The following is a 17916-nucleotide window of genomic DNA, read 5'->3' as shown; positions in this document are numbered from 1 at the left end:
TATATATATATATATATATATATATATAGCACCTTCTACACACACACACTTTTCCCATTTAAATCTATTAAGACGGGAACCAAGTCAAGACTTGAGTTTGTAAAGATGGGGCCTCAAGCAATGAGCAATGTTAAGGTCTACGTTTGATGTGGGACATAATTTCATTCAGGGATATCACACTTTGGCCACAGTGTATTTTCCCATAATGATTGAACTGCATTCTGGTCATCCAGGGTCTAGCTATTCTATTCGCTCTCAGTTTCAGCCATTTAGGTCTTATTAATATTACAGACTGTGATCAGATCCAGCATGATGATACCAGCGGCACAGAGCCTGAACACTTCTGAATTTGGATGTATATGCAAGATGTCTTCTGCACACAACCCTATAGAAGAATGGGGTCTATTGTCTCACTGGACCAGAGTTACATCCATGCTCAGATGGATCAGATATAATGGCCTGCTGCACCCATACCATCTGGTTCCCTTAATGTGTGTAACTGTGACTGAACTAATTGGATCAACCAACTGTTCAACGAAATAGTGTCACAATCATACCAGTCTGGTTAACAAATCTAAATATATTTGACAATACAAACTGGAAGCAAACACTTACCAGCCCGTTTAGGACCCTTAAATTGTTCCAAGTTTACATTAGGAGGCCTTGTTGGTTTCTGAGGAGGAGGCCCCAATTTAAACAAAGGCGGTAGAGGTCTCCTCTTGGGTTCAGAGGAGGAATCTTTCTGTTCCTTAAGTTTGTCCTTGGAATTGGATGCTTGATTAAGTGGAAATGTTGCTTGCACTTTTGGAAACTTGGTCACCGTTGGTACGGAGCTACCATTTTGGTTGGCCTTGTTAAAAAACTCTTTTGCTGATATATTTGGTTTTGTACTTCCACTAGATTCCTCTGAGGCTTGCTTTAGAAATGGACTTTGGATAGTCTTAGCTACAGTGGGTCTTAAAGCCACCCCGGGGAAAGGCTGGGAAACAGAACTTGGTGATTCATTGGTTTCTGGATGATCCTTTGTCTGTTTCAGTGGTTTGTTTTCCTGCTGAGTTGAGTATGTTTTAGGCACAAAGGCATTTTTATTGTTCTCAAAAGATGATAGGGCAGAATTTCCAGAAGGTTTGGTTGCTAAAGGTTTTTTAGGGAATTGAGGTTTTGATTCACTTTCTGAGGCCACATTAAAGTTTTTCAAAGCGGAAGGCTTGGGGAAAGCAGGTTTTTCGTCATTTTCTTTGTGCTGTGGCTGTGGGGATGGCCTGAACCCTTCTGCCTTTGGCTCCTGTGGAAAGCTGGCACCGATTGAGAGCTTATTGCTCAATGGCCTTGGAGTTGACCCTTTTGGTTCTTCTTTATGTTGATCAAAAGCACGAAATCCAGCTGGCCTTGAGTATGGAGCTTTTCCACCCGTTTCCTTGCTGGCGTTGTGAAAAGACCCAATAGTTCGATTAACTCCTACAGTGGGTTTTGGAAAAGGATTTTTTGCCTCTTCTGTCACTGGTTTGAATACAGGTTTTGTTGCTGGAGGTTTCTTGGGGGTTATCCCTGTAGGCCCTGAAGGAGAGTTGGAGATTTTCTCAAACCCAGCCAATTTGGCATGTATCCCCTTTAAAGCAGGAGCTCCTGCAGAGTTTTCTGGGCTCTCCATGGTGCTGGGTGCCGAATTAAACCTTGCTGCGAGCGACCTCACATTTGTGTTAGTATCCTACAAGCAAGAACGAAAGAGAGAGAGAAAAAAAAGTTGAGCTAAAGTGAGAAATGTTGCAGTGAGCATATACATGGTTTTTCAAAGGTTTCCTGGTTTGAGGCTTGCAGCCCAGCTGATTGGATAGGAGTGAGGGTTGCATATATCTTTCCTGTATGGCTAAACAATGTCACTATTTGCTGCATCTGTTAATCTGCTGTGTAACTGCTGTCACTCATTACACTGCTTTTAATAAATGCTATTAATGAGGTTTTTGTGTATTTTCCTCCCAATACAGTTAAAATGTATATACACTTTTTGTTTTCTGCTTATTTTAAAATGTTTTCTTGGTTATAAGAGTTTTAGTTATTTCTCCAGTGACCAAACTATGTAGCACATAGAGAGAACTATCTAGAATTCAATAAGTCATAGTGGCCAATCAGATGTTTGGCTTAAAGACCAAACCAACCAAAACGGCACCATTGGTTACCATGGCCTACTATGGGGCAAAAACATGAAATTTTGTTGTTTCTACTCCTTACAGTTGTAACCTGTAACTACCTATTGCCGTGTCTAAGGCTAATTGGTCAACCTAGAGGTAAGTGTGGCAAACTTTTCTAGGAATCAGTTTACTTTCAATTTCACTGTTCACCCTGTGAAGAGCAAGATATAACAAAAACCTCCCAAAAATACAAACACTATTCCTTAATAAAAACAAGAGTGAAAAGGGGGTAAACTACACTTTTAAGCCTAAAAAATGTTTGATTAACAGGGAAGTCCCATGAGCAGTCAAGCTAGATCTTGTACATCACCCCAATGGTTCCTATAAAACTTACTGTCCTGTTAGTTTCCTTCTCTGCCCATGCATTCCAGTAAGTTGTGAATAGTCTCAGTAGGTTCCTGAATGCACTTGTACTCTAGGCTGAGCATGTTATGTGCATGATTTGCAATTTTTAAGCTAAAAGTTGAGTTGGGTTACAGTTTCTAAAGCCACTTCCTGAATACACGAGGCGTCAGGATTATGGTGTAGTAGTTCTGTGAAAATGATACAGTGCCGTGTCACCCTTTAAGATCGTCACTTCTACAATGAAGGGAGTTCACCTTGAATCTATGTATGGCTACAGCCAGATCATTTTCAACTACTAAGGGAGTACTAAGCAGTTTGTAGTACCCATGTCTTTAAATGAATGGTGGCATTGTGTAGAAACTATTGTAGTATAGGAAAGGAGAAAGTCAAAGCAGGTATAACTGCAAAATGTGTTTATTTACACATGTTTTGAGTGTAAAACCCTTTACCAAGTATGATACAATTGGGGGGTCATTTACTACACTGCTGTCTGACTTTTTTTGGCAAAATTATATATTTTTTTTATTTTAAACTCACATTTTTCAAGATTTATTACAGCCTGATGTAGCAAAAAGCCCAAATCCAAAAATCCGCCATCTCAGACGTGCCGAGGTTGTGTTGAAGTCAATGGCAGAGGTCCCGATCCAATTTTGACGTTTCTGTAGCCCGAAAATCTCAAAATCCGAAAAACCTTGGGAAAAGTGTACGATTCGGGTTTTCGCTCAATTTTATTGAGTTTTTTTACAAGCTTTTTTAATAATAAAAAGCATTGGTATCAATGGCTGATGGTCAGATAGAGGTAGTCATACAACCCAATGACCAAAAACAATTGAAGGAACAACTGGATTAAAGGAAATGTATTCCCTGAACAATGTAGGGTTCTATAGAATTATATTGCATAACATGTAAATAAACCATTTTCATACAAATATACATTTTCAGTATTAAGAACTACTGCCCCAATGGGATCCTATGATTCAAGGTGCATACAAAGAAACCGAACAAACGAATGGATACACAAATAAGGTTGATGGAACGTTTTTCTACCCTACGGTCTACTGGGGTTTGGGGTCACTATGAGATTACCTGGTGCTTTGGCAGATCAGTCCAACCCAAGGAAGAAGGTGCCAAGAAACCCTTTACTTCACACCTTGGTTTCCTTTTTTATGCTAACCACACCTACGACTATAGGAGGTTGTACAGTTGAACACCCTCAACAATATGGATGCAACTATCACGTCTTAAAAGGTCCAAGTGTGCACCTGCTTTATAGTATTATTTGTGCCTAGCATTGGGCTTCCAGTGAATGCTTTGTAACAAAAAAACAGGGCAGAATGGGCTGACTTAGCACTTAGCACTTTGGTTCTTTTAGCAATGAGGCCTTTTTTCTGTATAATAAAGTAGATGCTGCTTTCATTTGCTGCCTTTTCTATGGACATCCCTCGTTGTATGAATATATTCTGCTCGATGAATTCCTTGTACAGATCAGGAAGTGAAGCTGTTTGGCAAAAAAAGTGCTTGTTGGGCTCGGTCCAATGTCTTATGTTGCAAAACTGAAGCTTCTTCTCAGTAGAGCGAGTTCCTTATTTTAATGCAGATCTTCCGCTTTTATATATTCGTCTTTCTCTAAAAACTCTCCTGCCTCAGTTGTTGCCTATATACACAGTTCATTACAGCTTATAAATAGCTCAGCTATAAATACCCAGCTCCCAGGGACAAGTAAGACCCTATGGCCTAAGGCCCGATTCTGCCTACAAACGACACAGAACACGTGGTACATTCCAGTAGTAATCATTACATGTCGGATGTCTTTCGAAGTTTGGGGTACGTGAAGGGGTGAATGCTATGTTTACTGTTATTACTTGTTCCAGGCACTAGATGGCAGTGTAGGAGAGGGAATCCCCTGAAAGTAAAGTAAAGAGGTGTCTGTGGTCTCCTACTGTCAATCAAAGGAAGGGGGGATGCCTTAGAACGATTATATTCCCATGGCTGATATTAGGGATAATTGATGGTGCTAAGGGTATGAGGAAACCCAAGCTAAGAGCTATTTCCAAATTTGTTACTTAGTTAGTCTAGTGGAACTCGCATTCTTTTTATCTTTTTCCTGCTGTTTATATAACAATGCATTAAACTTACTTTTATTCATCATGACCATTTATTTATATAGTGGCAAAAAGTTTTTCAGCACATAATGTTATAAAGAGCAGGGGTTTCACAGTAATTTATCATGCCCTGCCCCCAGTAGAGCCTATCATTTAAGGTCCCTATCACATTCATCACTCCAGTAAGGCAGGCTTGGATCTGTGGAAAGGCCCGGGCCTACGGCGGCAGGATTTTAGGGGGCGGCATGCTGCCCAACCACACCCACATTGGTTCAGGGATGCGCAGGAGATACGATAGTTTTTTAAACTTCCCATTAGCCAACATAATAACATAGTAAGTAAGGTTGAAAAAAGACACACGTCCATCAAGTTCAACCTCTTTTTTTTTTTATTATTATTTCTGCCTAACTGCCAGTTGATCCAGAGGAAGGCAAAAAAAAAAACATCTGAAGCCTCTCCAATTTGCCTCAGAGGTGGAAAAGTTCCTTCCTGACTCAAAATGGCAATAGGACCAGTCCCTGGATGAACTTGTACTATGAGCTATCTCCCATAACCCTGTATTCCCTCACTTGCTAAACACCATCCAACCCCTTCTTAAAGCTATCTAATGTATCAGCCTGTACCACTGATTCAGGGAGACAATTCCACATCTTCACAGCTCTCACTGTAACAAACCCCTTCCGAATATTTAGGCGGAACCTCTTTTCTTCTAATGGGTGACCTTGTGTCAGCTGGAAAGACCTACTGGTAAATAAAGTATTAGAGAGATTATTATATGATCCCCTTATATATTTATACATAGTTATCACATCACCCCTTAAGCGCCTCTTCTCCAGCGTGAACATCCCCGATTTGACCAGTCTTTCCTCATAGCTAAGATTTTCCATACCTTTTACCAGCTTAGTTGCCCTTCTCTGTACCCTCTCTAATACAATAATGTCCTGTTTGAGAGATGGAGACCAAAACTGTACAACATATTCTAGATGGGGCCTTACAAGTGCTCTATACAGTGGAAGAATGACCCCCTCCTCCCGTGACTCTATGCCCCATTTAATACAGCTCAAGACCTTATTTGCCCTTGATGCTGCTGATTGGCATTGCTTGCTACAGCCAAGTTTATCATCTACAAGGACTCCAAGGTCCTTTTCCATAATGGATTTGCCTAGTGCAGTCCCATAAGTGGATATTCTTACATCCCAGGTGCATGACTTTACATTTATCAACATTGAATCTCATTTGCCACTTAGCTGCCCAGATTGCCAGTTTGTCAAGATCGTGTTGCAAAGATGCCACATCCTGGATACATTGAACTGGGTGGTCAGGAGCCCACTGTGGCTGGTTCCTCAGGGGCCTCCAAACCCCCTGGACCCCCACCCCAGTCAGAAACCCCCTCAGCCCCCCCCCCCTCACACGAGCTGCAACCCCCTCCCCTTCCCAGTGCATACCTTGTTTCTTCTTCTCGTGGCCGCGATCGGCCTGGGGGAGGTCAGGGCATAATGCCAAAATTGTTTGGAGCTGGTTTGGGGCACGCGAGAGCCCACCGGGTTTTTTACTGGTGTCCTGCTTGCCCAGTCCGACCCTCTATGAACTTCATGTATTCATTTAACCCAGGGGTGGGGAGTCAAAATACACAGTCTAAAACTACATAATTTAGACTAGCTTCTGATACAGAGTGGAGTGAAGCTGCTCTCAAACATCAATTCCCTCTCGGTCTCACCTGTGCCCTTAAAGATAAATTGGTCCGGGTCGGTTGACCTGACACTCTCAATGCAAAGATTGATCTGGTAATTGAATTGACAGACATCTTAGGTAAAGACACCAGGCGAGATCAGGAGTGCCTCAAACTTTCTCAATCTGAATGCAACTATGTTGCTGGTGATCGGGAGCTGTTGGCCATCAAATCCGCTTATGAAGAATAGTACCATCTTTTGGAAGGTGCTAACCACCCCATTCTGGTCTATTCAGACCACAAGAACTTACATCCCTGTCAAGCGAGATGGGCATAATTCTTTTCTCAATTTAATTTCCATGGTATCTTCAGACCGGGCTCAAAGTACAGTAAAGCCGATGCTTTGTCTTCAATGGAATCCAATGTTGCTGAAAATAATGTTTCTCATGATACCATCTTGAATTCTTCCAATTTTCTTCTCCATCAGAGTGAGTTATTGTCTAAGATCAAAGAAGCTTCTAAGGACTCTATTGGTTGGTAATCTTGTTTCAATTGGAGACTTTTTATATTTTGACAGAGAACCTGAGACTTGAAGTCCTTATGTGCATGATCAGCCTTTATCCTGGCATTTTGGGGTGCATAAGACTTTGGAACCATCCAGGTGTTACTTCTTTTGGCCTAGTTTGACCAAGGATTGTCAGCAGTATGTTCTGCTTGTGAAACCTCTGCCCAGTTTAAGGGTTCCAAATCTCGTCGCATGGACCTTCTTCACAATTAACCTCTTACTGAAAGTCTGCGGGAAAGCATCTCAGTAGACATTATCATGGATCTTCCTACTTCTTCTGGTTTTAATACAATCTTCGTGGTAGTGGATAGACTGTCTAAGATGGCACATTTTATTTCTCTGGTGGGATTACGTACTGTAGTTGTTACTGCTGAAGTTTTCATCAAAGAAGTTTTTTGTCTATATGGTTTTCCTAAAGACACTGTTTCTGACAGAGGTCCTCGATTTACTTCCACTTTCATTGTGCTGGTCTTCACATTCAACCTTCCTTATTCATGGCTTTTCATCCTCAAATGAATGGACAGACCGAACGGACCAATCAGACCCTTGAACAATATATTCTTTGTTTTTCTTCCTCTAAGCAAGACAATTGGGCTCTCTTCTTCCTAACTAAGTATTTAGAGGCTCTTAAAAGAATTGTTCATCAGGCGCAGACAAACTTAAAGAACTTAACTGATAGTTGACTTAGTTTGGCTCTCTTTTGAAGCCACCCTGTCCTTCTAAGAAGCTGGGAGAAATGTTTTTGGGACCTTTTCCTATAATTAAACAAATTAACCCTGTAACTTTTCAGTTGAAGCTGCCTACAAATCTTCATATTCATCCAATCTTTCATGTTTTGCTTTTCAGATTAGCTGTTCAAAACTTTTTTTCCTGGTCATCATTTTATCAACCTAAACCTGGGTTGTCCAAGGCATGGAAGAATTTGAGGTGCAAGCTATCCTGAACTTCAGATTAGCTAAAGGTTGGCTCCAGTATCTTGTGCAATGGAAGATTTATCCTCCCGAGGATAATTCTTGGAAACCAGCTACACACATTCACACTCGACGGTTGATGAGACTGTTTTATAACAGGTATCCTGACAAATCTTCTTTGCCTTGCATCTGGAGAACATGCTTTGGGGGGAGCAATGTCAGGCATCCTCCAGTGATGGCTCCGTTCATCATGGACTTCTGCATTTTGGGCATCTGGGCACGAGCATTTTGTTGGGGGCACGCTTTGTTATTGATGCACTGAATGTGGTGATGCAGGACCTGCATCCATATTGACACTGTGCATGTGCTTTAGGAATTAAAGGATGCTCCGGCCCACTCACTTTGTGAAGTGATCATCATCCTTTTCTGCTGACTTTTGTGATGTTGACCGTCTGCCTATTTGTTGCTAAACTATTGCTGCCTGGACCAAACCTCTGCCTGACTGACCTTGCTATTGCTTACCAACTTTGTCTAGATGTTAAGGATTTTCCCTGGCACTCCTACCACTCCTCCGCTGGGTTGTAGTCCTGTTTCCATTTTTAGTGCCTGTCCACCCAGTGGGAGGTGTAGGAGAGGCTGTATCTCCACCAACTTCTCCAAGAGAAGTTACCCTACTCCAAGGTATGTGATACTAGAAGTCTGAAATCCCTGCCACTTCTCTGTTGGTTACATTCCTGTTTCTACTTTCAGCAACTATGTACCTCGTGGAAAGTGTAGGACAGGCTGTGCTTCTGCATATTCCCTCCAGGGGATGGTGATTTGGGATCAGCGAAAGTATTTTGAGTATGGATTTTTGTAATTCCACAAATTTGGGTGTTACTTTCACTTTCAATTTGGATCCATCATGAATCAAATGTCTTGATATTCATTTGTTTGTTTGAGACAGATTTAAAGGAGCTGTTCACCTTCCAGACACTTTTTTCAGTTGTGTTTTCAGATTTATTCACCAAAAATATAGACTTTGTTAAATGGCTTTCCGTTTGTTTAAAAGTTTTTTTTTTATAATTTTTTCCAAAATTTAAGTTTAACGTTCCTGTCTCTGGTGTTTGAGTCTGGCAGCTCAGTAATTCAGGTGCAGATTCTGAATTGTTACAACCATTGTAACAACCATTGTGCAGATTCTGAACTTTGCTCCATTAGTTGATCCATTTCTCAACATCATCTCTGGAGTATTAGCAACTATTGTATCAATTCTAACTGCTGCCTTTACTGAAACTGAGGGATTATACTCAGCAGGGACAAAAGTGAGAAGTGTATCAACTAAATTTATCAATTTAGAACAGTTTACAAAGTCGTTGGCCCCCGCCCCCCATGCCCAGAGCTTCAGAAAGAAGATGGTGACAAATGAAACTTTAAAGGGGAACTCCACAAAAACATAAATTAAGCTTTTTGAAAAGTAAACATAATTTCAAGCAATTTTGCAATATACATCATTTAAAAAATATGCAGACTTTTCATGATTTTTACTGGTTTCTGACAGGTCCCTAACCCTAGCCCCCTGCTCTCCTGCTGATCTTTCTGACTACTTTGCTGAACTGGCTGACTACTGTTACTTTGTATCAACAGCCATCAAATTTTGGTTTGAGTTCCCCTTAAACTTCTTTAAGGAATGTGCTGTATTTGCATCAGAAGGCCACCACAAGGAATACCTTACTTAGTGCAGACAGGTCTCAGAATATCAATATGTACATCATACTAAAAGCTAACTCAAGGGTGAACAGCCTCTTTAAGATACTGTTAGAATTATGTTTTTATACAAGTGTCAATGACATTTCACATTTTATTATTTAAAGACAGTTAAAACATAGTAGCATAGGGGTCTGTTTACTAAAGTTCGGTAAATTCGACTTTAAGGGGCAGATTTATCAAGGGTCGAATTTCGAAGTACAAAAAACTTCGAAATTTGACCATCAAATTAAAATTCGACGTTTTTTCAGCAAATTTGGCAATCCTGCGGTCAAATAAAAATCGTTCGATTTTAACGTACGATCGAACAATTTTTATTTGATGTGTAGACAGTACTTCGATTATCGAATGGTCAAATATAATCAAAGTCGAAGTAAATTCGAAGTCGTACTATCCTATTCGATGGTCGAAGTATCCATAAAATTACTTCGAAATTCAAACTTTTTGTACTTCGAAAATTCACTCGAACCTTAGTAAATCTTCCTTCTAAGTTTCCGCATGTTATCGCTGAGAATATATTTACACTCAAAATTCATTGCGATCACTTGCGGTAACTACGTTAACGAACCAGCTTACGTTAGCGGTAATTTTAGCGAGTTGCAAATTTTCTGGCGACACTTTACATTTTTTGCGAATATTTATGCTATAAATTATGGCAATGGTTATTATGGCAATTTTTACTGTGACATTTATGGCCAGAAATGCATCATATAAACCCTTCTGCTAATAGAATCATATGAACAAGAAATGATACCAGTCAATCTCTTTGCTTCATAGAAATGCACAGTTCAATGTAGCCAATCACAATGAAACCAAAATAACGTAGAGGCTGAATCATTGGACTATGATGCCGCTGCCAATAATGCGACTCTGAGCTGAAACTGCTGCTGTTGCAACAGATAGAAGCAGAAGCCAAAACCTCCTGTCAGCAATAACTACAGATCTCTCTCCTGTCAGCAAAGAATGATGGGAAAAAAAAAAAAAGTATTATGGGATATTTCTGCCCCTTGAGAATTTTCTGGCGAAAAAATAATTTTACGCCACTACATTGGTGGCGGTAAAATTTTTTGGGGTATTCTTGCGTAAATGTTGTCTTTTACACATTTCGCTGTTTAGTAAACCAGGCATTAATGTGAACGTAGCGTTATTTTCAGCAACTGTGATAACTGGTGAACACTTGGGGCAGATTTATCAAAGGTCGAATTTCGAAGTGAAATATACTTCGAATGATTAAATTGTTCGAATCGAACGGTTTGAACGATTTCAGCGATCGATCGAACGATTTTACTTCGACTCCAAAAAACGTAGAAAAATGCATTAGAAGGTCCCCATAGGCTAACATAGCACTTCAGCAGGTTTAATTTGGCGAACTATTAAAGTCGAAGTTTTTTTTAAAGAGACAGTCCTTCCATTATCGAAAATTCAAACTATTTTACTTCTAATTGAATTCGAAGTAAATTAGAAGTCGTAGTATCCGATTCGATGGTCGGAGTATCCAAAACATTACTTTGATCAAATTTTTTAACTGCGAAAATTCCCCCGAATTCATGTCGACCCTTGATAAATCTGTCCCTTATTCTTGCGCATGAAAATTCGCAAATTTATATTTACCGCAGGTTAGTAAACTGGCGAAAACATATTCAGTGATAAATTTGTCTGTATTTTCTGCCCATATTTTTACCGCACTTTAGTAAACGGACCCCATAGTTAAGTTAAGGTTGAAAAAAGACACAAGTCCATCAAGCTTAACCGTAAGTCTGTATATAACCTGCCTAACTTGTATTTTGTTTTCTACTTTAGTGTCTACGATAGTCGCCATAGGCAACTGATTCAGTTATACCATGTCACTCATTCTAACAGAAGGTTAAATATATGGGCAGAGCCGGTTACAGGTGGTTTCTAAGAGGCGTTGCCCATATGTAGGTGTGTTTGCCAAATAAATTCATGTTAGGAGACAAAAACCTATAATGGAGCCAATTTGGCACATTCAAACAAATGAATCAGCTGTCATTATTCTGAGTGCTTTAGACCGCTATATATAACCAGGTTAGTGCCCGGTTACTGCCCGGTTACTGCCTGGTTACTGCCTGGTTACTGCCCGGTTACTGTATCACATGCATAAATGCTATAAATATATTACAACAGCAGTTGCACCCGTTCTGTTGCTTTTGAGAATACAAAAAAGTCGACCCCCCCCCAAGAAAACCTCCCCAGAAACACAATGGGGTGATGTTTACTCACCTACTTCTTCAGTAAAGAGAGAAAGTGGCGAAGACACGGCGTTACCCTTGTGCAATGACACTTTCATTATAAAGATTCTGGATAAACTTGCCGATTAGGAAACTCGCTCTCACATACGAGAAAAGGGGCAGAGGAGGAATAAGGAACTGGTTTTTAAAAAGGAAGCTGAAAAATGAAACCTAAGGAACATTATTCAATTCACAGATCGGATTAACCCCTTCGTTACAGGGATATTTGCGTGGACGGTGCAGGAGTTAGTTTGCTGCCATTGTCACTTATGCACCTGAGTGCAGTCCAGACTGTGCAAATAAATAGTTCTCGGCTGGTGAAGTCTCATGGCATCACTGCTTTTCTTTACATTCGTTACCCTTGAGAAGGTTGTGCACTAGATATTCTTATCTTGCCCTTCAGCTGTTCTGCTTGAACACAATTACATTAAACGACTCGTTAGGAAGCCTGGTATACTGAGGAGTGCCAGGCTTATCAATCATTTTTCATCAAGTTTCAATTTAAAAGGGCAACTGAAGTCTAAAATAGAATACGGCTAGAAATGCTGTATTTTGTATACTAAACATAAACATGAACTTACTGCACCCCAAGCCTAATCCATACCTCCCAACTGTCCCTTTTTCAGAGGGACAGTCCCTCTTCTGACAGCTCAACCTGAGGTCCCTCATTTGTACTGGAAAGTCCCTCTTTTCTCTGCACTGAACAGCCAGAAAAAGAAACAAAGTTTCTAACTTAATTGGCTTTTGGCAGAGAGGCCAGTACAGATAACAGGTGCAACTAAGATGCTTTATAACAATTTTGAGATAAGAAAATAAAAAATTTTAACAGTTTAGATATGGAGAAATATTTTCAAATTTTTATAATGAACATGGTAATTAGGGGGTGTGGCCACTAAAATGGATGTGGTCAAAAAAATTGCCGCACTACATGCAGAAAACATTTTTGTCCCTCTTTTTACTTCCAAAATGTTGGTAGGTATGGCATAATCAAACAAATGATTTAGCAGCTTTTTTATATAAACAATAGTAGAGTTTCTGAAGCAAACACACCAGTTTTACCAGTGCAGGACAATATCGCATGCAGGGGCGATCCTTGGGCTGCTGCCACCTGAGGAAGCCACCACGATGCTGCTCCGCGCTTATAAGTTTAGCGTCGGAGCAGGTCAAAAGCGCGTACTGAATTTTCAGCTTAAAAAATGGAAATTCGGCTCTTAAAGTTACGCCCCTTGTAACTGGCCGTTCACTGCCGCCTGAGGCAAGGCGCTCACCTTGCCTCATGGCAGCAACGGCCCTGATCGCATAATATTTTCATTACATTAAGCCACTTTCATTTTTTGGTGTTACTGTTCCTTTAACCTGCAGCCTAGTTCTGGGCCAAGATAGGGTTACAATTGTTAGATTTATTTCTTATTTCATTTTGATTCTAGATAAACACATAAAAGATCATTTGGAATTAGTGATGGGCGAATTTATTCGCCTGGCGCGAATTTGCGGCGAATTTGCGCGATTCGCCGCCAGCGAATAAATTCGCGAATGTCCACGAAAATTCGCCCAAAAAAACGAGCGCCGGCGTAAAAAAACGGGCACCAGCATCAAAAACCGGTGCCGGCATCAAAAATGAGACGCCGTCGAAGTTTCGAGAATTTTTTCCAATTTTGTGAATTTCGCGCAAAATTCTCGAGTTTTACAGTGAATCGAAACGGCGCAAATTCGCCCATCACTGTTTGGAATAAATGGCACCAAGCAAGTCTATAATGCATTGTAGATTTCATAGTTTGAAATAAAAAGAGCAGACAGGAACATTAAGACGGGGCATCAGCAAGTCTTGAGGTCCTTCCTCTTTTGCGTTGGGGGTTTAGTGCAGAATATTCTTGCTTTAAGGACAAAGTTGCTACTGTTCCCAAAGAAAAAAAAAAAAACGAGTTCCTTTTAACTGGATATTTGCATACACAGGACCTGATGTAATTATGCAAACCATGGCTGAAGGACAGTTTCGGTGACTTGCATGTAGAATAAGTAGACCTAGTTCAGCCTAGTACATATGTTTATATTGAAATGCAAAAATATCACAAAAAGAGCATTATTCTAGATTGATAGTTATGCACATGAATACAACTATTACACGTGTGTGGTTTTATTTTTAGACTCTCCTTTATTCTACTTGTTTCATGATACAGACCCATCTGAACTGATACATTTAATAAAGTAGGCAGACTTTGACTTTAGACTGTGCCATAAAGATCTACAGTATATGCGCCTTTGCTCCTTGATATAACCATGGGTAGGGCTCAGCTATCCGGGACATAAAGCAGTGGTATCTTTACAATGACAAGTAATTCCTACTGTCAGCATATCACACGTCCTCGTGCATATCAACAATCATAACAACATACAGATGAAAGAAGAAAACAAGACAAAAATATGCGATGCTATAAACTGTTTATAACATCATCAAAAAGTCTTATTATTATTTTGATAAGACCCAAAACGTTTACTGATTAATATAATCAACTGTTTCTTTAAGGATAAAAGAAAACACATAATATACAAAAACATCAAATGCTGCCCACAAAGAAAATGGCAGCAGTATAACTGGAACTAGCTACTCCGATTGGGCGACCTTCCTAAACAATTCACCCCGACTGGGTGACATCCATAAAACTGTTTCTTTATATAAATCAAACAGTTCAGTCATTTCACCTTGGTGCACAACAGTTCACCTGGATCATTCAGATCATCCTATGGAACCAACACTTGGGGGCAAATTCACTAAGATTCGTAGTTGCGCCAGCGTCCACTTCGCCGCACTTCGCCAGGCGTATTTTCGCCAGCGCTACACAAATTCACTAAAATCCGAGGTTGCGCTCAGGGGAAGCGTAAGGTTACGAAGTTGCGCTAGCATTAATTCGCAAAGCAAAGCGAAGTTATGCTAGCGATAATTTGCATATGGCGCCAAATTGAAGTTACAATGGAGGTATATTTAGCATCACTACACAAGCCTGGGAAACCTTAAAAACAGCAAATAAAATGTTTATTTTAACCTACACATGTGCCCACTGTATAGTTAAGTTGCCATGAGTTAGGAAATGTAGGGGGGAAGGAGGGGAGCCCCAACAAAAAATTTCGATCTTTTTCAGCCTATCACCCATAAAAAAAGAAAAAACGCCAGCTTTTTTGGGGACTTAAAAAATGTTTTAACTTTTTTTGAAGCAATCCCTATCTACTCTATTGCACTTCGCCTGGTCTGAGGTGGCGAATGAAGTCTGGCGTAAAAAGTAGCATTCATACACATTTGCGTGTCAGTGAATTTGCGTAGTTACATCCGTTGCACAAATTCGCCAGGCGTAAAGGTGCGAAGTAACACTAGCGAATTTACGCCAGCGTCCGTTGGTGAATCGGCGAATTAACGAAAATGCGATATGCTAGCGAATTAACGCTAGCGTTAGGCACTTCGTCCTTTAGTGAATTTGCCCCATAGTGTCTTCAATCGACACATAATATGCAGGATGAGGCTTCTCGGTGTAACCGCCTTTGTCGTTGCGTACATCCCTGCTGTAATGCCTCTCAGCGGCCCGCTTACAGATGCTGTGCACATAAGTGCGCAGGATGGTTCGGCCCAACCACCACATGGGCAGTTTCTCCTGCCGACTACGCCATTTTATGTGGGAGGGGCTTCCAGATTTAAAGGGGAACTTAACCCAAATGTTTTACTCACCACACTAGACTTGATGTAAAAATGAAACAGAAGATTTTTATTCGGAATAGGAACACCAGGACACGCAACAGACACTCCAGCACACACTTGTTCAAAGACACTTCCAGTTCAATTATTTCAAGGAATCACTGCGGAGTAGGCACACCTGCCATAGGATCTTGGATCATACCTAACCGACTAGTGGTCCGATATATGCTCCACCCGTATCCCCCCCACTCTCCAATAGTGGCCCGATGCCTCTTGGGTGATATCCCTCCACTCTTCCAGGTTAGGACCCTTTTCCATCCAATTCCTGTCCAGAGACTCAGGTGTTCTTTTCTACCTTGTACTAAACTATCACTGATTCCCATACTTACGGAGTGCCCGTAGGAAACTAATTCCACTTCCTCCTTGATGGGGCCACAGCTGCCCTTACTAACTATCCTTGCTATCTCGTGCACCTAGTGCTCACTTTACTTAAAATCTTTCCTATTCTTACTTTTCCTATCTATCAATGTTGTCTTCACTCACCGATCAGCTGATGTCCTTCTGTCACGCCCTCCCATCAAGACTGCTCACCTTGGGTGGGGCAACTCCTTTTATAGCCCTTGTGTGCTCTATAGTGGCCTCTAGTGTCTGGGGAAGAAATTACAACTAAACTAAGAACTAAACCTCTACTGCCATCTGGTGGCGATTTACACAACACCTTTACAAACACATAATATTTCACAATCAAACACATTTTTGTCACATATCACACTTACATCTGGTTCACCCCCTTACAAGCAGGTACTGAGGAAAGCACAAAGGCCCAGCCTACCTGGTGGCATCAGAGCAGGAGTCAGCTATTACATACATTGCATATTAAAGGAACACCTATATGTTAATGTTTTTCTAAAGGAAATATTAATGTCAAAATATATATTTTTATATTTGCTTTTATGGAGGTGTTAACAACTCAGTTACCAGTTTCACTCCTCAGTCACACATTAACTGTATGCTTTCAACCAATCAGAGCTTTCCATAACTTATTGACGCTATGAAGGAATGTCATGCGGCAACTTACTAGTTAAATTGAACTTTTATATCACACTTTTGTGAATTCTTCCCATGTAACTGAGAGTAGAGAGAGATGGTGTGTGAACAATAAATCACTTAGCAGTAAATCTGCCTGGCGTGCTCTCTCTCAGTTACTTTGATTCATTGGATTACCTGTTACACCTGGAGCGGGGGTGTTTTTTCTGATAAAGAGAGCCTGCACCTAACCCCAGCACACAGTCATCCCCTACGTTGTGAGATGGTGCCTATAGTAACAGTGGGATAATAGTCTCTGGGAAGGGACTGTGGCTGTGGGATAGCAGGTATAGTAGGGAGAGATGGTGTCTATAGTAACAGTGGGATAATAGTCTCTGGGAAGGGAGTGTGACTGTGGGATAGCAGGTATAGTAGGGAGAGATGGTGCCTATAGTAACAGTGGGATAATAGTCTCAGGGAAGGGAGTGTGACTGTAGGATAGCAGGTATAGTAGGGAGAGATGGTGTCTATAGTAACAGTGGGGATAATAGTCTCTGGGAAGGGAGTGTGACTGTGGGATAGCAGGTATAGTAAGGAGAGATAGTGCCTATAGTAACAGTGGATAATAGTCTCTGGGAAGGGAGTGTGACTGTGGGATAGCAGGTATAGTAGGGAGAGATGGTGCCTATAGTAACAGTGGGTAATAGTCTCTGAGAAGGGAGTGTGACTGTGGGATAGCAGGTATAGTAGGGAGAGATGGTGCCTATAGTAACAGTGGGTAATAGTCTCTGAGAAGGGAGTGTGACTGTGGGATAGCAGGTATAGTAGGGAGAGATGGTGTCTATAGTAACAGTGGGGATAATAGTCTCTGGGAAGGGAGTGTGACTGTGGGATAGCAGGTATAGTAGGGAGAGATAGTGCCTATAGTAACAGTGGATAATAGTCTCTGAGAAGGGAGTGTGACTGTGGGATAGCAGGTATAGTAGGGAGAGATGGTGTCTATAGTAACAGTGGATAATAGTCTCTGGGAAGGGAGTGTGACTGTGGGATAGCAGGTATAGTAGGGAGAGATGGTGCCTATAGTAACAGTGGAAATAGTCTCTGGGAAGGAGTGTGACTGTGGGATAGCAGGTATAGTAGGGAGAGATGGTGTCTATAGTAACAGTGGATAATAGTCTCTGAGAAGGGAGTGTGACTGTGGGATAGCAGGTATAGTAGGGAGAGATGGTGTCCTATAGTAACAGTGGGATAATAGTCTCTGGGAAGGGAGTGTGACTGTGGGATAGCAGGTATAGTAGGGAGAGATGGTGTCTATAGTAACAGTGGATAAATAGTCTCTGGGAAGGGAGTGTGACTGTGGATAGCAGGTATAGTAGGGAGAGATGGTGCCTATAGTAACGGTGGATAATAGTCTCTGGAAGGGAGTGTGCTG

General features: G+C 41.0%; 1 protein-coding gene across 2 annotated transcripts in view; it reads right to left on the bottom strand.

Moving 5' to 3' along the window:
- LOC108718404 (FYN-binding protein 1) overlaps nt 1-17916 on the bottom strand; it is an 84766-nt gene that overhangs the window by 62229 nt on the left and 4621 nt on the right. For both annotated transcript variants that reach the window (XM_018266284.2, XM_041569509.1), the window contains exon 2: nt 616-1708. In XM_018266284.2, the coding sequence (XP_018121773.2) occupies nt 616-1708 (1093 nt within the window). The remainder of the gene's footprint in view (nt 1-615; nt 1709-17916) is intronic.

This window comes from Xenopus laevis, chromosome 1L (genome assembly GCF_017654675.1).
Source record: "Xenopus laevis strain J_2021 chromosome 1L, Xenopus_laevis_v10.1, whole genome shotgun sequence".
NCBI lineage: Eukaryota > Metazoa > Chordata > Amphibia > Anura > Pipidae > Xenopus > Xenopus laevis.
The sequence above is the reverse complement of the archived record's forward strand: the minus strand, read 5'-3'. Positions and strand labels throughout refer to the sequence as shown.